The sequence below is a fragment of the Anabrus simplex genome, chromosome 1, assembly GCF_040414725.1.
Source record: "Anabrus simplex isolate iqAnaSimp1 chromosome 1, ASM4041472v1, whole genome shotgun sequence".
NCBI lineage: Eukaryota > Metazoa > Arthropoda > Insecta > Orthoptera > Tettigoniidae > Anabrus > Anabrus simplex.
In genome coordinates, this window is record NC_090265.1 from 1,790,889,025 (window position 1) to 1,790,906,116 (window position 17,092).

The 17,092-nt window shown below is 37.1% G+C and overlaps 1 protein-coding gene across 1 annotated transcript in view; it reads right to left on the reverse strand.

Annotated features, from left to right (window-relative positions):
• The window catches only part of LOC136882845 (histidine ammonia-lyase), a 116,583-nt gene that overhangs the window by 16,323 nt on the left and 83,168 nt on the right, over positions 1-17,092 (reverse strand). The window contains 3 exon segments of the mRNA XM_068229767.1: positions 687-773; positions 4,711-4,855; positions 12,843-12,982. Coding sequence (XP_068085868.1) covers positions 687-773; positions 4,711-4,855; positions 12,843-12,982 — 372 coding nt within the window.

Genomic DNA, 17,092 nt, shown 5'->3' on the forward strand with positions numbered 1-17,092 from the left:
TGTATCGAGCTGATGGGCGCGTGAGTGTGTAGCGCATGCCCCGTGAAGCTATGGATCCTGAGTGTCAACAAGTTTCTGTCCAGGCGGGAGGTAGCTCAGTTATGCTCTGGGCGGCGTTCTCATGGTCGCAATTAGGCCCCATTGTCCAGCTGCAGGGAGCGCTGACAGGTGCACATTATGTGGACATTCTTGCAGACCATCTGCATCCCTTTCTGGCCCTAGAGTACACTGATGGAGACGCCATGTTTCAACAGGATAATGCACCATGTCACTGCTCTGTGATGGGATGCAGGTGGTCGGAGGAGCACTCCAGTGAAATTATGACCATGAATTGGCCCTCCAGATCACCCAATCTTAATCCAATCAAGCATTTATGGGATGCTGGTGTGTCCTCCATGAACACCACACCAATTACACAAGACCAATCGCGGATAGCAGTGCAAGATGCGTGGGTCCAGATCCCTCCGGAACAATTCCAACATCTTGTAGAGTCGATGCCTCACTGTATTGCTGCCATTTTGAGGGCTCGTGGAGGAGCAACTCATTATTAACATCACATTCAGTGTCTTCCATGACTTATGGACACTCAGTGTAAAAGTGAAATCGGGGCTTACGTAGGTCTGACTTGTGGACATAAATACTCCAGAATTTAAGCTTCAGAAAAAATTAAATGGGATGCAACTCACCAAGAGCTGCAGCAGTCATGTGGACCAACATGAATCCTGAATTCAATCCACCTTCTTTCACAAGAAATGCTGGTAATTCACTTAGAGCTGAAATATAAGGTACCATGAATTAACTAATATGAAATAAAGCAACTCTAACATGCAAATTATAGTTATAAAAACAATTGTGTACTAAATCGTGTAATAAACGTATAGTACTTATTAGGAAACGAAGGTAAATTATTTCTGAACACAAAAAGTAGAAATAAGTACTTTGGAAGACTCTTTGAAGATTAGGGTTATTTTCTACCTTTCTTTTAAGATCTTGGACACAGTCTGGGTGAACGAGTAGAAGATGAAAATAAAAAAGTCCAAAACAAAACTAATGGAGTGCAATCAAACAAATTCGTGTGATGCAGGTAATATTAGATCAGGAAATAAAGTCTTAACAGAAGTAGATGAATATTGTTACTTGGGTAGTAAAATAACTAAGGAAGGCAGAAGTAAGGAGGATATAAAATGCAGACTAGCACATGCAAAGCAGGTGTTTCTTAAGAAAAGAAATTTGCTCACTTCGAAAATTGATATAAGAATTAGAAAGATGTTTTTGAAGACTTTCGTCTGAAGCATGGCATTGTATGGAAGTGAAACAGGGACGATAATTAGCTCGGAAAGACAGAGAATAGCAGCTTTGAAATGTGGTGTTACAGAAGAATGCTGAAGTTGAGTTGGGTAGATTGAATGACAAATGAAGAGATACTGAACGTACACAACTGTTAAGGATCCATCAATTCAATACACTACTTAATCAGATAAAAGACATATAACTGCACATTTAGAGACGATATTTTACTATATAAAAACTTGATTTCTTTTTTAATCCTAAGCCACCAGCACAGTTAGGTCACCACACTAGCGGTTAGCTAACAAACACCGGTCGGTACAACCTATGAACCGGTGTGAAATAGACAGTTACCAAAAGCAAAATATGAAAGTCAGAAACAATGATAGGAAAATTACATCAATCAAGTACTTACCATGCGGCCCATGAAAACACCCAGAGGAAAAAAAAAGCAAGATCCCTTGTTTTGGCGTTGAACCACTTAGATAATGAAAGAAAACTCTTGATTATCTTTTCGAACAAAACTTTAATTAAGGAATGAAAACTTAACATTGAAGTAAAACTAACATCGTCCCATCTGAGAGAATAAAATTGTTTAGTTTCAAAATAAACAGTGAAAAATAGAGAATAACACAGACTGGAAACGCAGGCCTATCAGGTAATAACACTGATGGAAATCATTAACTTAAAAAGAAAGTGGCTCTAATTTATAACACTAAGTTCATTGCAAGAAATAGTTCGGATTGATAACATAACTGTTACAGAAAATTATACAAATAAAAACTTAAGTTGACTACAGAAAGTGTACACGGGCCCGTTTGTTAACGTAACTAAAATGAAATTAAAACTAAAGTTTAAACCTTGGGAAAACCTACTCATTTGATCAGTTTAATTGAAATAGTTAGCAATATGAGGCTTCGCAGAAACATAAAACTCTAGCCCAATAAATAAACTACGAGGGCACAAATTCAATCCACGAGCGATAATCACACAGGAAAACAGGAGGAAAACAAGAAGAGACCAAGCGAGGATAGGGAAATCTTTCACATCAGTCGAAAATACATCAGTAATCTTAGGTCTCACAACCAACACACAAAACCCACCGGCAACAATCATCAATTGAAATAATAACATTAAGTTATTTATTAGACCACCTAATCAATACAAAATCGTCTTGGATGATTTACATAAATTTGTTAGCTAATAGTGGTACATGTTTCGCCTTCCCTGAAGGCATCATCAGCCATAGTCTTAACCTTAAATTAAAAATAAGCGTCTAGATAACATGTAGTAATGAAATGAATTTTAAAATCTTGAAGAGATTTGAAGTAAAATAACATTAAAAATAACAATGATGGTTTGAAAATACAATGTGATGAGATATAATAGTGGAAGTATTAACAAAATTAACATTAGGAGGCTGCTAAAATAAGTACAATGGATAAAACAACAGATTGTTATACAACAAGTAGTAAGATTGCATGTAACAATCAACAATACCGCCCCAAAAGAAAAGCATTGCCATGGCAACCCAAAACACACGCCGCGTCCCACAATATGGTACAAGGCACAACAAAGGAGAGAAACCCAAAATAAAGTTAGAAATTCACTAAACATAAAATGCCGGAAAAACAGAAGAAGCAAGTTATCCTTAAAAAAAAAAACAAGGAAACTAGAATTATATGCTACTGCAAAACCTCGCACAGAATAAAGGCAACAGAGTGCCACGACACAATTTGAATTTACATGATTAATTAACGGGTGGAAATGATGGTTAATAAGTAAAATCTCCTTATTTTCATAGTCTTTACATGCCTATAAGTTTGATCTTTTAGTAGAAATAACCACACGACCGTCCGGTTTGTAGTTTCCAAAATAATTAATTTCTCAAACTTCCACCATGAAATACTTAATTTCAGAACACGGATCACATGAATTTCCTCGCAGTTTCATAATCACAGGATGTAACTTGCCAAATGATGAAACCACTTACTTGGGTGAAGCAGACGCTCAGCGAAGATGAGTTAGATTCTCACATACTTACAGACGGTTACTGAAGAGTTTGGTTTCCCAGGTCAGAATTAGTTAAAACCATTTACTAATAGGACGATGCAGAAGATGAAGTAAAACAGGTTTCAAACCCATATCTTGAGTCCCTCACCCAGGGTCTACTCTCCAACATGATGCCAACATCTTGAGAATCCCATTAACACAACTGCACGCCATGACTCGCAGCGACAAACTGTTTACAGTACAAAATGGCGAGGTTTGCTCCTTCAGGCAGTAGCCGCGCTCCGATAGGTAGAAGAGTGCACGGGGAGGGGAAACTTATTGTAGGTGATAGACGGGAGATAGCAGCACATATTAGACGAGGAATGAAACAGTCCACACCATACAGAAATGCGAGAATGTAATGACGTCATTAGACCACAATAAGGCATATAAATAATGTTCAATAAGTATCACTAAAACACTTAGTGTACGAGGGAAACCATACGCTTAGTCGTATAGAATAATTAAGTTTTTCTACGGCAATGTTGCCAGTTCAAAATAGGTTCTCAGGGTAGGGTAAATTGCGTTACACCGTAACAAATCCAGATAGAATTAGTTAGTGTCTGAACTTTTCTGTCCTGAAATGATCTTAAAACTTAATTATTAATAATAATAATAATAATAATAATAATAATAATAATAATAATAATAATAATAAAAGATTAATAAATTAATTTAAAAATTCAGTGAATACTTTAAACTTTAGAACTAAAATTTCCAAGATCAGTAGGGATATAGCTTTTTAAAACAAAGTCTTTTAGAAGAACTTACCCCAAAATTTCTTAGTTTAAACCAGAAAGAAAAGTATTAAGATCATTTCACTAAAGAAAGTTCAGAAACTAATCCTATCTGGATTAAAAATGAAATCAAGTTTTTATATAGTAAAAAATTGTTTCTAAATGCACATTTACATATGTCTTTTATCTGATAAAATAGTGTATTGAATTGATGGATCCTTAACATTTGTATATGTTTAGTGACTTCAATATGGAAGCAATATGAAACTTTTAGTATGTAACAGATAAAGAATTTAATTGGTGACAGGAGAAAATTTGGCCATATTTGACGAGAAGAAGAGGCAGAATGACAGGATACATCTAACGACACTCAGGACTTGTTCACTTGGTTTTTGATGGAGGTGTAGGCGGTAAGAATGGTAGGGGTAGACCAAGGTATTAATATGACAAGCAGATTAGAGCAGATGTAGGATGCAGGATGCAGCAGTTATGTAGAAATGAAAAGGTTAGCACACGATAGGGTGGTATGGAGGGCTGCATCAAACCAGTGTATGGACTGATGACCTAGACAACAACAACACCTGCTAAAATATATAAATATGAAAGGTTTACAGAATGAATATTAAATTCTTACCTGGATTGACAAGTCTTTCAGTTCTCCGTTCACTTATAGATGCCAGTTCATGTATAGCTATAGACAGATAATCCAGGGCCTTGGCTGGATATTCACCATGAAAATTACCAGCTGAAATAATTTCACCTCGATCAGGAAATACAATCTGTCACTGCTGAGGAAACACTTCCTTCTATTTTGATGTAAATTTTGATTAGTCTTAAACTAAAGGGCTCCTTATTTTTATTTCTGTATAGATATTTTTCTTTCCTTCTTAATCTGTTTACCCTCCAGGGTTGGTTTTTCCTCCAGACTCAACAAGGGATCTCCCTTCTACTGCCTCACGCACAGTGTCCAAGAGCGTGAGATTTGGGTTGGGGGATACAACTGGGAAGGAGGACCAGCACCTCGCCCACGCAGCCTCACCTGCTGTACTGAACAGGTAGGTTGTGGGGTGATGGGAAGATTGAAAGAGATAGACAAGGAAGAGGGAAGGATAATGGCCGTTGCCTCAAGGTAGGTACCATCGTGGCATTTGCCTGGAGGAGAAGTGGGAAACGACGGAAACCACTTTTAGAATGGCTGAGGAGGGAATTGAACCCACTTCTACTCAGTTGACCTCCAGAAGCTGAGTGGACCACATTCCCGTCCTCGGATCACTTTTCAGATTTTGTGGCAGAGCCGGGAATCAAATCCAGGCCTCTGGGCGTGGCAGCTAATCACACTAAACACTACACTACCTAGGCAGTCATAGATATTTTAAAAGTTAAATTTATGGGAAGAAACTAGCTCCCTCTTCACTCTCTGAATGTGACTGCATGTTATAATTGTGTATATGCAAGTGCTTCTCACATAGGAATTTCTTAATGGCTGCTTCCTCCTACATAAGTTATGAGGAATTTGCATCATTAATCTTACTAGCACCAAGACTGATCACACCTTCAACTCTTTTGGCTTTGAAACTTACATCATCAAGAAATGATTAGAAAAAGTTCCATTATGAAAGGTGTGTGTGTGTTTTTTTTAATTGGGTTGATTTATTCAAAAGATATCAGTGAGACCAAAACAGAATATTTGACTGCAGAGGGAATATAGGACAGGAAAAACTCTGCCAGCAGAAAATGACTTCAAGTACTTGAGACCTGTTGTACAACATATGAAAATGAGAGCAGCACAATGTGTTCTGGACAATTTCTGACAAAAGTGTAGTGTTACGGAAATGTTGCAAAGTTTAGGCTGGGAAGACTTGGGGTAAGGGAACGACCTGCTCGAGTAAGCAGAATGTGTTACTTGAAAATTGTATGACCCTTACCTCAAGGTTTCACCTATTCAATACAAGTTACAGTCTTAGAGATTACATACACTTTATTTTATTTTGGATTAAAAACAAGGGACATGTTTCATTTCGTATTTGAGATATCTTCAGTCGTAAAAAAAATATTAAGATTAAAATGTGACAAGACTGGCCATTGAGAACATTCCTATTATTTTGTAAAGTGTGTCTCAAATAAGAGATGAAACATATCCTGTGTTTTTGTATGAATAAAATAAAGTGTATGTAATCTATAAGACTAAGTTGTACTGAATAGGTGAACCTCAAGGTATCTTTTATACAAATTCAAGTAATAATCTGTCAGCTTATATCAAATCAGTCACTACTGATCTGCATTTAGGGTAGTTGCCCAGGTGGCAGATTCCCTATCTGTTGTTTTCCTAGCCTTTTCTTAAACAATTGCAGTGCTTATCATCGGTGGGACGAACGACGTAGCTCACGACAATGCCAAGAATGTAAGATCACAACTTAAACATACAATAGGGAAGCTGACTCACACTAACATCTTTGTAGTGAACGTGCCCCACAGGCATGATTTGAGTAGAGACTCGTGTGTGAACATTGAAGTGGACAAGGTCAATACAGATATTGTTAAAATTTGTAAACATTTTCGGAATACTCAGGTTATTGAATGCAGCAGTTTTGAGAGATACTGTTGTACAAAACATCGCCTCCATCTAAACAGTTCAGGTAAACGAAAGATAGCAAATATTGTTCTAGATTTTATTAATCATAAGATATGTACTGTAAAACAGGCAACTCCCTTGAGTTATAATACTGACCAGGAAAACTAGTAGAAAGAGCCAGCTGTACTTCAAGCTGGCTCAGTCAACTAGAAAAAGAAACTCAGGATAGTAAGGAATTTCAAGTTACCCAATTGCAACAGTCAAGTTTTAGGGAGGAAGGGGGTCTGAGATTGCTCTTGGTAAACTGTCAAAGTGTAGTAAATAAACAATTAAAATTCGGTACATTGATGGAATTTTATGAGACTGATGTGGTGATAGGAGTGGAATCGTGGTTGAAAGAAGGGGTGGGTAATAGAGAAGTATTTCCAGAAGGGTACACAGTCTATCGTAGAGATCAAGAAGATAAAAAGGGAGGGGGGGTGTTTATTCTGGTGAAGGAAACTTACTGTTCACATGAATGGTTTACCGATGAAAGGGATGAAATATTAGGGATAAAATTAGTTTGTGATAATATGAAGGAGGTGGGAATTATAGAACATACAGGCCTGGAAGAGAGGAAAGAGACATGGAAATCTTTGAGAAAATAATAGATTATACTCATAAAAACAATAATAATGATATGGTAATAATTGGGGGAGATCTAAATTTGCCTGAAGTTGAATGGAATGGAGCTGCTAGTGAAGCCCATGAACAGAAACTGGCAAATAAGTTAATTTGGGAGGGAGGATTTACACAAGTAGTACAAGAACCGACTCGTCTCAATAACTTACTAGATGTATTCTTGGTTAAACCATGGGAAATTGTTGATAAAACTGAGGTAATTAAAGGAATAGGAGACCATAAGGCTGTAATAATGGATGTAGCACTCGTACCAAAAAGACTTAATGAGAGGGTTACACAAGACAAGAAATTGTACAGAAAAACTAAAGTTGATGAATTTGGGACTTACCTTAAATCACAATTCAGTTGTTGGATGAGTGAAGGGAGTAACGTGGATACACTTTGGGCTAAATTTAAAGGAATTATTTGGGAAGGAGAGAAGAGATTTGTACCTGTTAAGAAGGGTAAAATGACCTCAGACCTTGTTTATTATACAAGGGAAATAAGAAAATTAAATGAAAATGTAGAATAGTAAACAGGAAAATCAAAGAGGGTAGGGAAAGTAGAGAAACTAGAAAACAGCTAATGAGGGAACTGAATAGAGTGAAAAAGGAAGCAAAAGAGAATTATATGAATTGCATACTTCAAGAGGGTAATGACCACAAAGGGAAATGGAAAAAGCTGTATTCATATATCAGGAATCAAAAAGGAAAAGGAATCCAAATTCCTACAATGGTGGGAGAAGGGGGTGAACACTATTTAACAGATACTGAGAAAGCAAACCTATTTAGTAGGGAATTTAGAGATTCAGTAGATGATTGTCAAGAGTTGGAAACCAAACAGAAGATAGAGAGGGAGAGAAACAGAGGGAAACAAGAAGCTTCTCATTCACAAATGAAGATATTTTCAGAGAAATCCAACTGCTTCAGCAAGGAAAAGCAGCAGGAAGTGATCAAATTACTGGGGAGGTATTAAAGACAATGGGGTGGTACATAGTGCCTTATTTAAAATTTCTCTTTGACTATGTCATAAATAATAGTGTAATACCAAAGGAATGGAAAGAATCTATAATAATACCCATTTATAAAGGAAAGGGTGATAAAAGGAAACCAGAGAACTATAGACCAATCAGCCTGACCAGTATAGTTTGTAAAATACTGGAGAGTTTAATATCGAAGTACATCAGAGGGATATGTGATGATAAAAATTGGTTCATGAGGAGCCAGTATGGATTTAGAAAGAAATTTTCTTGTGAGGCACAACTGGTGGGATTTCAGCAGGACATATCAGATCAACTGGATTCAGGAGGTCAGTTAGATTGCATAGCCATAGATCTTTCCAAAGCCTTTGATAGAGTGGAACATGGAATATTATTAAAGAAATTGGAGGGAATAGGATTGGACGTAAGGGTTACACGTTGGATAAAAACATTTCTAAATTCAAGGGTTCAGAAAGACAAAGTAGGAAATAATGTATCTCAGGAAGAGAAAGTTTGGAAGGGAATTGCACAGGGTAGTATAATCGGTCCGTTACTTTTCTTAATATACGCAAATGATTTAGGGAACAATATAACATCAAAAATAAGATTGTATGAAGATCACATAATTGTTTATAGGGAAATAAACAACATTGAGGATTGTTCAGAATTACAAAGGGACCTTGAAAGTATCCAACAATGGGTTGAAGAAAATAATATGAAGGTTAATGGAGGCAAATCAACTGTTACAACTTTTACAAGCAGGAGCTTTAAAACTGAATTTGAATATACTTTGGATGAGGTAGTTATCCCAAAAGATGGCAAGTGCAAATACTTAGGTGTGAGATTTGAAAGTAATTTGCACTGGAAGGGTCATATTGATGACATTGTTGGGAAAGCATACAGATCGTTACATGTCATAATGAGGCTACTTAAAGGATGCAACAAAGAATTAAAAGAATAAAGTTACTTGAGAATGGTTCGTCCATTATTGGAATATGCAAACAGTGTTTGGGATACTCACCAAGAATACCTAATAAAAGAAATAGATAGTGTGCAGAGGAAAGCAGCAGGATTTGTAACAGGGGTTTTCTGGAGAAAGAGTAGTGTATCAGAAATGTTAAAGGAACTTGGGTGGGAAACTTTAAGTAAGAGAAGGGAGAAAACTAGACTTATAGGATTATATAGAGCCTATACAGGAGAAGAAGCATGGGGAGATATCCGTGAGAGGCTTCAGTTGGAAAATAATTATATCGGCAGGACTGACCACAAATATAAAATTAGAAGGAATTTTAGCAGAAGCGATTGGGGTAAATTTTCATTCATTGGGAAGGGTGTGAAGGAGTGGAACAGTTTACCAGGGGTAGTGTTTGATCCTTTTCCAAAATCTGTACAGATATTCAAGAAGAGAATAAACAGCAACAGAGAAAATAAATGAAGTGTTAGAGGGAATTCAACCAGTGCAGGTTATTGTAAATAAAAAAATGTGTGTGAATAAATTAATTCCATCCCCTGGTCTAAGGAGTTTGGACAGCCAAAGTAGGGGACTGCTGTAGGGGTGAAGTACAGTGGGGACTTTGAGGGCCCTGGGACCGCTACGGTAGCTGTGAAGGCCCTTCAGGAACTCTGAAAAGTGGTGGCAAAAGGGGCTCTGGTTAAGACGCAGCAGGTTGTTATGCTACTTAGGATCTGGAACGGGTAAAAAAAAAAAAAAAAAGGTAAATAAATAAATGCAATGTAAATATTAATCTTATACCGGTTGTATAGTATCATTTGAAGTAATTCCACATACTGTATATCAGTTGACTGTATTTGTAAGTACAGGAGATATTATAAGTATAATTTTGTAAACAATATAAATTTATTAAGGATGAGCTGTGTGTTTAATAGAAAACATTGTTAGCGTAAATTGTATAATATTGTATTATAGGAAAATTTTCTTCTCTTGTTAATTTAATATTTAGTGCTTGACAATAATGTATTTTAGTGTACCATTTGCCACTGAGGTAGACACCTCATTTGCAAATAAAGAGATTTTGATTTTGAGAAATTGGAAATTTATTGAACATCCCCCTTGGTAAGTTATTCCAATCCCTATCTCCCCTTCCTATGAATGAATATTTACTTCAATTTGTCCTCTTGAATTCCAACTTTATCTTCATATTATGATCTTTCCTAGTTTTAAAGACACCACTCAAACTTATTCATCAACTGATGTCATTCCACACCATCTCTCCACTGACAGCTCGGAACAAAGCCCTTATAATACCAATATACATGGTCCGTTATTGGACATTATCAATTTTCCAGCTAACTCATTCCTGGCTGCCAGCGTGTCGCCCCAGTGTGCTAAGTTAGGCTCATCAGTTGGTAAATAGCAGACCCACCAAGACGCATGGCTAGTGCATACCGTGGAGGCCACTGAGTAGGCTACTTGGAGCCACCGGCAGTGCCAATGCACTATGAGAGACTTTGTCTCATTACCAAAAATTGATACCTGCCTGGCCATCAGATGATATATATCATTTCCAAGTAGCCTATGCAGTGGCCTCCACCGTATGCACTAGCCATGCATCTTGGTAGGTGTGCTATTTACCAACTGATGAGCCCAACTTAGCACACTGGGATGAAATGCTGGCAACCAGGAATGAGTTAGATAGAAAATTTATAATATCCAATAACAGACCATTTATATTGGTATTATAAATTTACTCATTTGGGACAAATATTTCAGGTTCCCTATGGGAATCAACATCTATATCACATACCACTAGTCGAGCAGCTCATCTCCTTTCTCCCAAGTCTTCCCAGCCCACTTTGCAACATTTTTGTAACGCTACTCTTTTGTCGGAATTCGCCCAAAACAAATCGAGCTGCTTTTCTTTGGATTTATTCCAGTTCTTGAATCAAGTAATCCTGGTGAGGGTCCCATACAATGGAACCATACTCTTGTTAGGGTCTTACCAGAGACTTATATGCTCTCTCCTTTACATCCTTATTACAACCCCTAAATACCCTCATAACCATGTGCAGAGATCTGTACCCTTTATTTACAATCCCATTTATGCGATTTCCCCAATGAAGATCATTCCTTATATTAACACCTAGATATTTACAATGATCTCCAAAAGGAATTTTCACCCCATCAACGCAGTAATTAAAACTGAGAGGACTTTTCCGATTTGTGAAACTCCCTGACCTTTAACCCTGTTTATCATCGTACCATTGCATACTGTCCATTTCACAACATTATCGAGGTCATTTTTCAGTTGCTCACAATATTGTAACTTATTTATCTACTCTATACAGAATATCATCATCCAAAAAAATGTATATCTCTGATTCCACTTCTTTACACATATCATTGATATATAAGAAAACATAAAGGTCCAATAATACTGCTTTGAGGAATTCCCCTCTTATTTTCTTTTTTTGCTAGTGGCTTTACATCGCACCAACACAGATAGGTCTTATTGCGATGATAGGATAGGAAAGGCCTAGGAGTTGGAAGGAAGCAGCCATGGCCGTAATTAAGGTACAGCCCCAGCATTTGCCTGGTGTGAAAATGGTAAACCACGGAAAACCATATTCAGGGCTGCCGACAGTGGGATTCGAACCCATTGTCTTCCAGATGCAAGCTCACAGCCACATGTCCCTAACCGCACGACCAAATCGCCCGGTTCTTAATTATTACTGAGACCTGTGGAATATGTCTCTCTCAAAGAAACGTTTACTATGTGGTGTAAAGTATTATTGTAGAATATTTTATTTGTATTCCTTTTGTATATCTAAATTTGGAAATTATAAAGGGTTGTTATTGTTGAGTGATATTTTGTAATGTTCTGGAAATTTTCATGGGTTGGGCTTTCAGAAAAGGGGGTGTCTGGTCCTGTCGATTCTAGAATGATTTTCGAGTTGTTCGCTATTTTCTTGTCCTGCTTCCGCTTTGGGACTTAGTCCAAAACAGCATAATAATATAATTTCATGCAGCCAATGGCCATGAAATAGACATATGTATAAATAGATGAATAAATGTTCACTTAGAATACAATATGTAGTTCTCTGTGTTAATCACTACAAAATTTGTTTAAAGACACCACATTTTTTCCACATTTCTGGAGGTCATGGCGATGACAACGATTCTTGCACAGCCGACACACACACAATAATCCTGCGGATCATGATGTTTCATATTGTCACATATTCTGTGATGAAAGTCATGCACCGTAAATCATGTCATGACATGTTGTTTCCAATCTTGAATTATCATGGCATCTGTGGTATAAAACGTGCTTCTTCTTTGAATAAACAACATAAGATGGTGGAAACTGGATTGGAACACAGTGTTGGTTGGACAGTAGTCGAATGACAGGAGAAATTGGAGAAGGACTTTACTTGCTCCTACACAGCCATACATGGAAAATGAAAATTGGTTATGATGATGAAAAATTCTACAAAAAAAGCCCACTAATTTCCATCAAAAAGAAATTCAGGCAAAAAAATACAAATGACAGCAACACAGTACTTTATATACTGGTGTCATGAGTTCAAAGGATACAGGGTTATCAGTTCCACTATTCATTTCAACTGTTATGATTCCCTTCACAAATTCAATGGTGTCATGAGCAATTCCATGTACTTGTGGACAGCATCGTAACGAGTAAGGGTCCTGGACCCGATCACAGAAGCGATGACTCTCTGAAAATATACATTATTTTAAAATAAGTTTAGACAAGATATGGAATAATAATCATAATAATAATAATAATAATAATAATAATAATAATAATAATAATAATAATAATAATGAATTTATCATGCGGGCATATCTTCGAATAACTCATCTTGAAACTGAAATTGCAGGATATAGGCAACAACTACACGCAGCCTTTACAAATCAGTACCCAACAATGAAAGTTACTGAACAGCGCGTTGCAGATCAACGAAGATCAATCATCAAGAACAATTTGATCCCGGGTCCTGTTCTTAGTAGAATCAGACAAGAAGTAACACAAGAACTCTTTCCACATCTTGAAAGTACCGAGTCTGACTCAACGGTTAACAGTCCACCTGATACTGATATAACAGTACATACAAGTACTCCCGAAGTGATATTTTCAGATAACTCTGACCTCCATGACAAGACACATGTTGAATTCTACAAGGCCCTTCTAGAATATTCTGGTACCGATCCCACACAAAGACCCATACTGCCAAGGCAGCAATCATCCAAAAAGTTTGCAAAAATCATTGAAGATCTTAATTCGAAAGTCTTGCCAGAATATCTGAAAGAACAGCAGACGTTCCCTGAAGTACATACTGCAATATACTGTGCAGCACTTGCCGCAGTACGACTGAACAATGGAAAGCCATTTTTGCCTAACAATAAGTCTGTCAAGAAAAAATTGAGAGAACCACCTTGGGCAAAACGCCTGAAAGAACGCATCATCCAAATCCGCCAGGACGTAAATCGCCTGCAGCAATATAAGAATGGAGTCAGAGGGAAACGCCTAAATAACAAAATTATTCGAATTCTGAAAATCAGTTCAAGGCAGAGTCTGGAGGAACCTGGAAGCACAGTACTACAAGAAACCCTCGAAACCATGAAGCAAAAGTTGGCCGCATTATCCAAGCGCCTCAAAAGATACCAAAACACCACAGAGAGAAAATCACAGAACGCAATGTTCGAAAGAAATGAGAAACAGTTCTACAACAATCTGAACGAGAGAACACAAGATGCAGCACAAGATGGAAATACGCCCAGCGAAGAAAAAATTCACAGCTACTGGTCGGGAGTATGGTCGAACCCAATAGAGCACAATGCGGAAGCCCATTGGATCAATGAACTGAAAGATAGAAGTAATGAAGTGAAGCATATGGCAACCAAGGCTGTTGAGATCGGAGAAATACAACAGAGCATCAAGAAACTGCAGAACTGGAAGGCCCCAGGCATTGATCGTATACACAATTATTACTACAAGAAATTTACATGTACTCATTTCCTTCTGACTCAACATTTCCAGAAATTCTTAGACAACCCGGCAACATTCCCAGCTTTCCTGTGCACTGGCATCACATATCTGAAACCAAAGGATGAAAATCTGCAAAATCCAGCGAAGTATCGGCCTATAACATGTCTATCTACTCTATATAAGATATTTACATCTATAATAGCCAACAGAATTCTGAAACACTGCGAGGAAAACCACATCATTGCCGAGGAGCAAAAGGGTTGCAAGAAGAATACCAAGGGGTGCAAGGAGCAACTGATTATCGACACTGTGGTCCTGGAACAAGCACACCATAAATCCAGGAACCTATACACGTGCTTCATTGACTACCAAAAGGCCTTTGATTCAGTACCACACACTTGGCTCATACATGTTCTGGAACTATATAAAGTTGATCCCTCAATCATTCACTTCCTTAAGACGGTAATGGCAGACTGGAACACCTCACTTCACGTTTCTCTAAGAAACTACAGTGTTGCAACAAGACCCATACCAATACGACGAGGGATCTTCCAAGGGGACTCACTGAGTCCATTATGGTTCTGCATGGCATTAAATCCACTATCCTACCTACTGAACATAAGTGGGTATGGATTTAGCATTAAGAATAAGCGAGAAGAGCTATTCAAAATCAGCCACCTACTCTATATGGATGACATTAAACTGTATGCCTCTACCAAACCCCATCTCCAACATCTCTTCTCAATTACCAAGACGTTTTCTTCAGATATAGGCATGCGGTTTGGATTGGACAAATGCAGAACCCAAACTGTCATCAGAGGATCCTACTCAGCACAAGGGACACCTTTGAGTTTAAGAGACGAATCCATACAACAGCTGGAGGAAGAAGAAATGTACAAATACCTCGGTTTTCATCAGAGCACTCGTATGAAACACTCCAATATCAAGAGAAATGTCACGCAGCAATATATAACGCGTCTCAACAAGGTACTATCATCAAAACTGACAGCTAAACATCTTACCAAAGCAGTCAATACGTACGCCGTACCACTGCTCACATACTCCTTTGGTATCATAAAATGGACCCAAACAGAACTTCAGCAGTTACAAACGAAAACAGCAGTTTCACTCACCCGGTACCATATGCACCATCCTAAATCTGCAACCGAACGTCTTACACTCCCGAGATCAGAAGGTGGTAGGGGCTTCTTATCCATTGTCAATTTACATAGCAATCTGATATCAAGTCTAAGAGAATATTTCCACTCGAGATCTGATACATCGTGTCTTCATCATGCTGTTTGCAGAGCCGATATAAACTATACACCTCTCAATCTGTCGTCGCCAGAAATGCCTGTTTCTACCCCACCTACAAAAGAGATGAATATGGCCATGTGGAAGCAAAAACCTCTTCACGGGAAATACCTCCATGAACTGGATCAACCTCATATCGACAAATCTGCGTCGCACGCTTGGTTGACCTACTCCGGTCTTTTCCCAGAAACAGAAGGATTTGTTCTGGCCATCCAAGATCAAGTAATTGCTACACGGAACTACCGTAGATTTATCATGAAGGATCCAACAGTTGTCTCAGACAACTGCCGCCGCTGTTCCAGAACTACAGAGAGCATACAGCACGTCATCTCTGGTTGCCCACACTTGGCCAACACCGATTATAAGCACCGACATGATCAGGTAGCTAAAATCATTCACCTGAAACTTTCTGTAAAATGTGGATTTCTTCAGTCATCAACTGCATATTGGAAATATACACCTCCACCCATTCTCGAAAACTCTTCATATAAACTACTATGGGACCGAGAAGTCATAACCGATGTCACGCTCAGCAACAATAGGCCAGATATTATTCTAATCGATAAATCAAAAAGATCCGCATCCCTTATAGAAATTGCTTGTCCAAATACCTCCAATCTGCAAGCAACAATAGCCACAAAGATATCAAAATACACAGAACTGGCAATAGAAATACAACGCCTGTGGAAACTAGAATCAGTCACCACAGTTCCAATAGTAATATCATGTACCGGTGTTATTCCAAAATTCTTGCACAGCTCTCTGGCCGCATTAAACCTGCATCATCACACATACGTAGAACTACAGAAAGCCACCCTCCTGAGCACCTGCCACATTGTGAGAAAGTTCCTAGGAACGACTTTTCCTCTGACTCACGCCAAACAGCATGAAGTTCCAGGTCGCAGTTCCAGTAATACTGAAGAACAGATTCCCAAAACGGGGACATAAGAAGTCTGAAGTTGTTTGTATTTATTGTATAAATGTATATGTTGTAATTATTTCTGTTGTAAATATTTGTACATATATGTACCTGTAGTTTCATAATCAAGAGGGTGACTCCTTGCTTAGGCCGAGTCAGCCCATTATGTTACCGGCACAAGCCGAGCCTTCCTAAATTGATACAAATAATAATAATAATAATAATAATAATAATAATAATAATAATAATAATAATAATAATAATAATAATAATAATAATAATAATAATAATAATAATAATAATAATAATAATAATAATAATAATAATAATAATAATAATAATAATAATAATAATAATAATAATAATAATAATAATAATAATAATAATAATAATAATAATAATAATAATAATAATAATAATAATAATAATAATAATAATAATAATAATAATAATAATAATAATAATAATAATAATAATAATAATAATAATAATAATAATAATAATAATAATAATAATAATAATAATAATAATAATAATAATAATAATAATAATAATAATAATAATAATAATAATAATAATAATAATAATAATAATAATAATAAT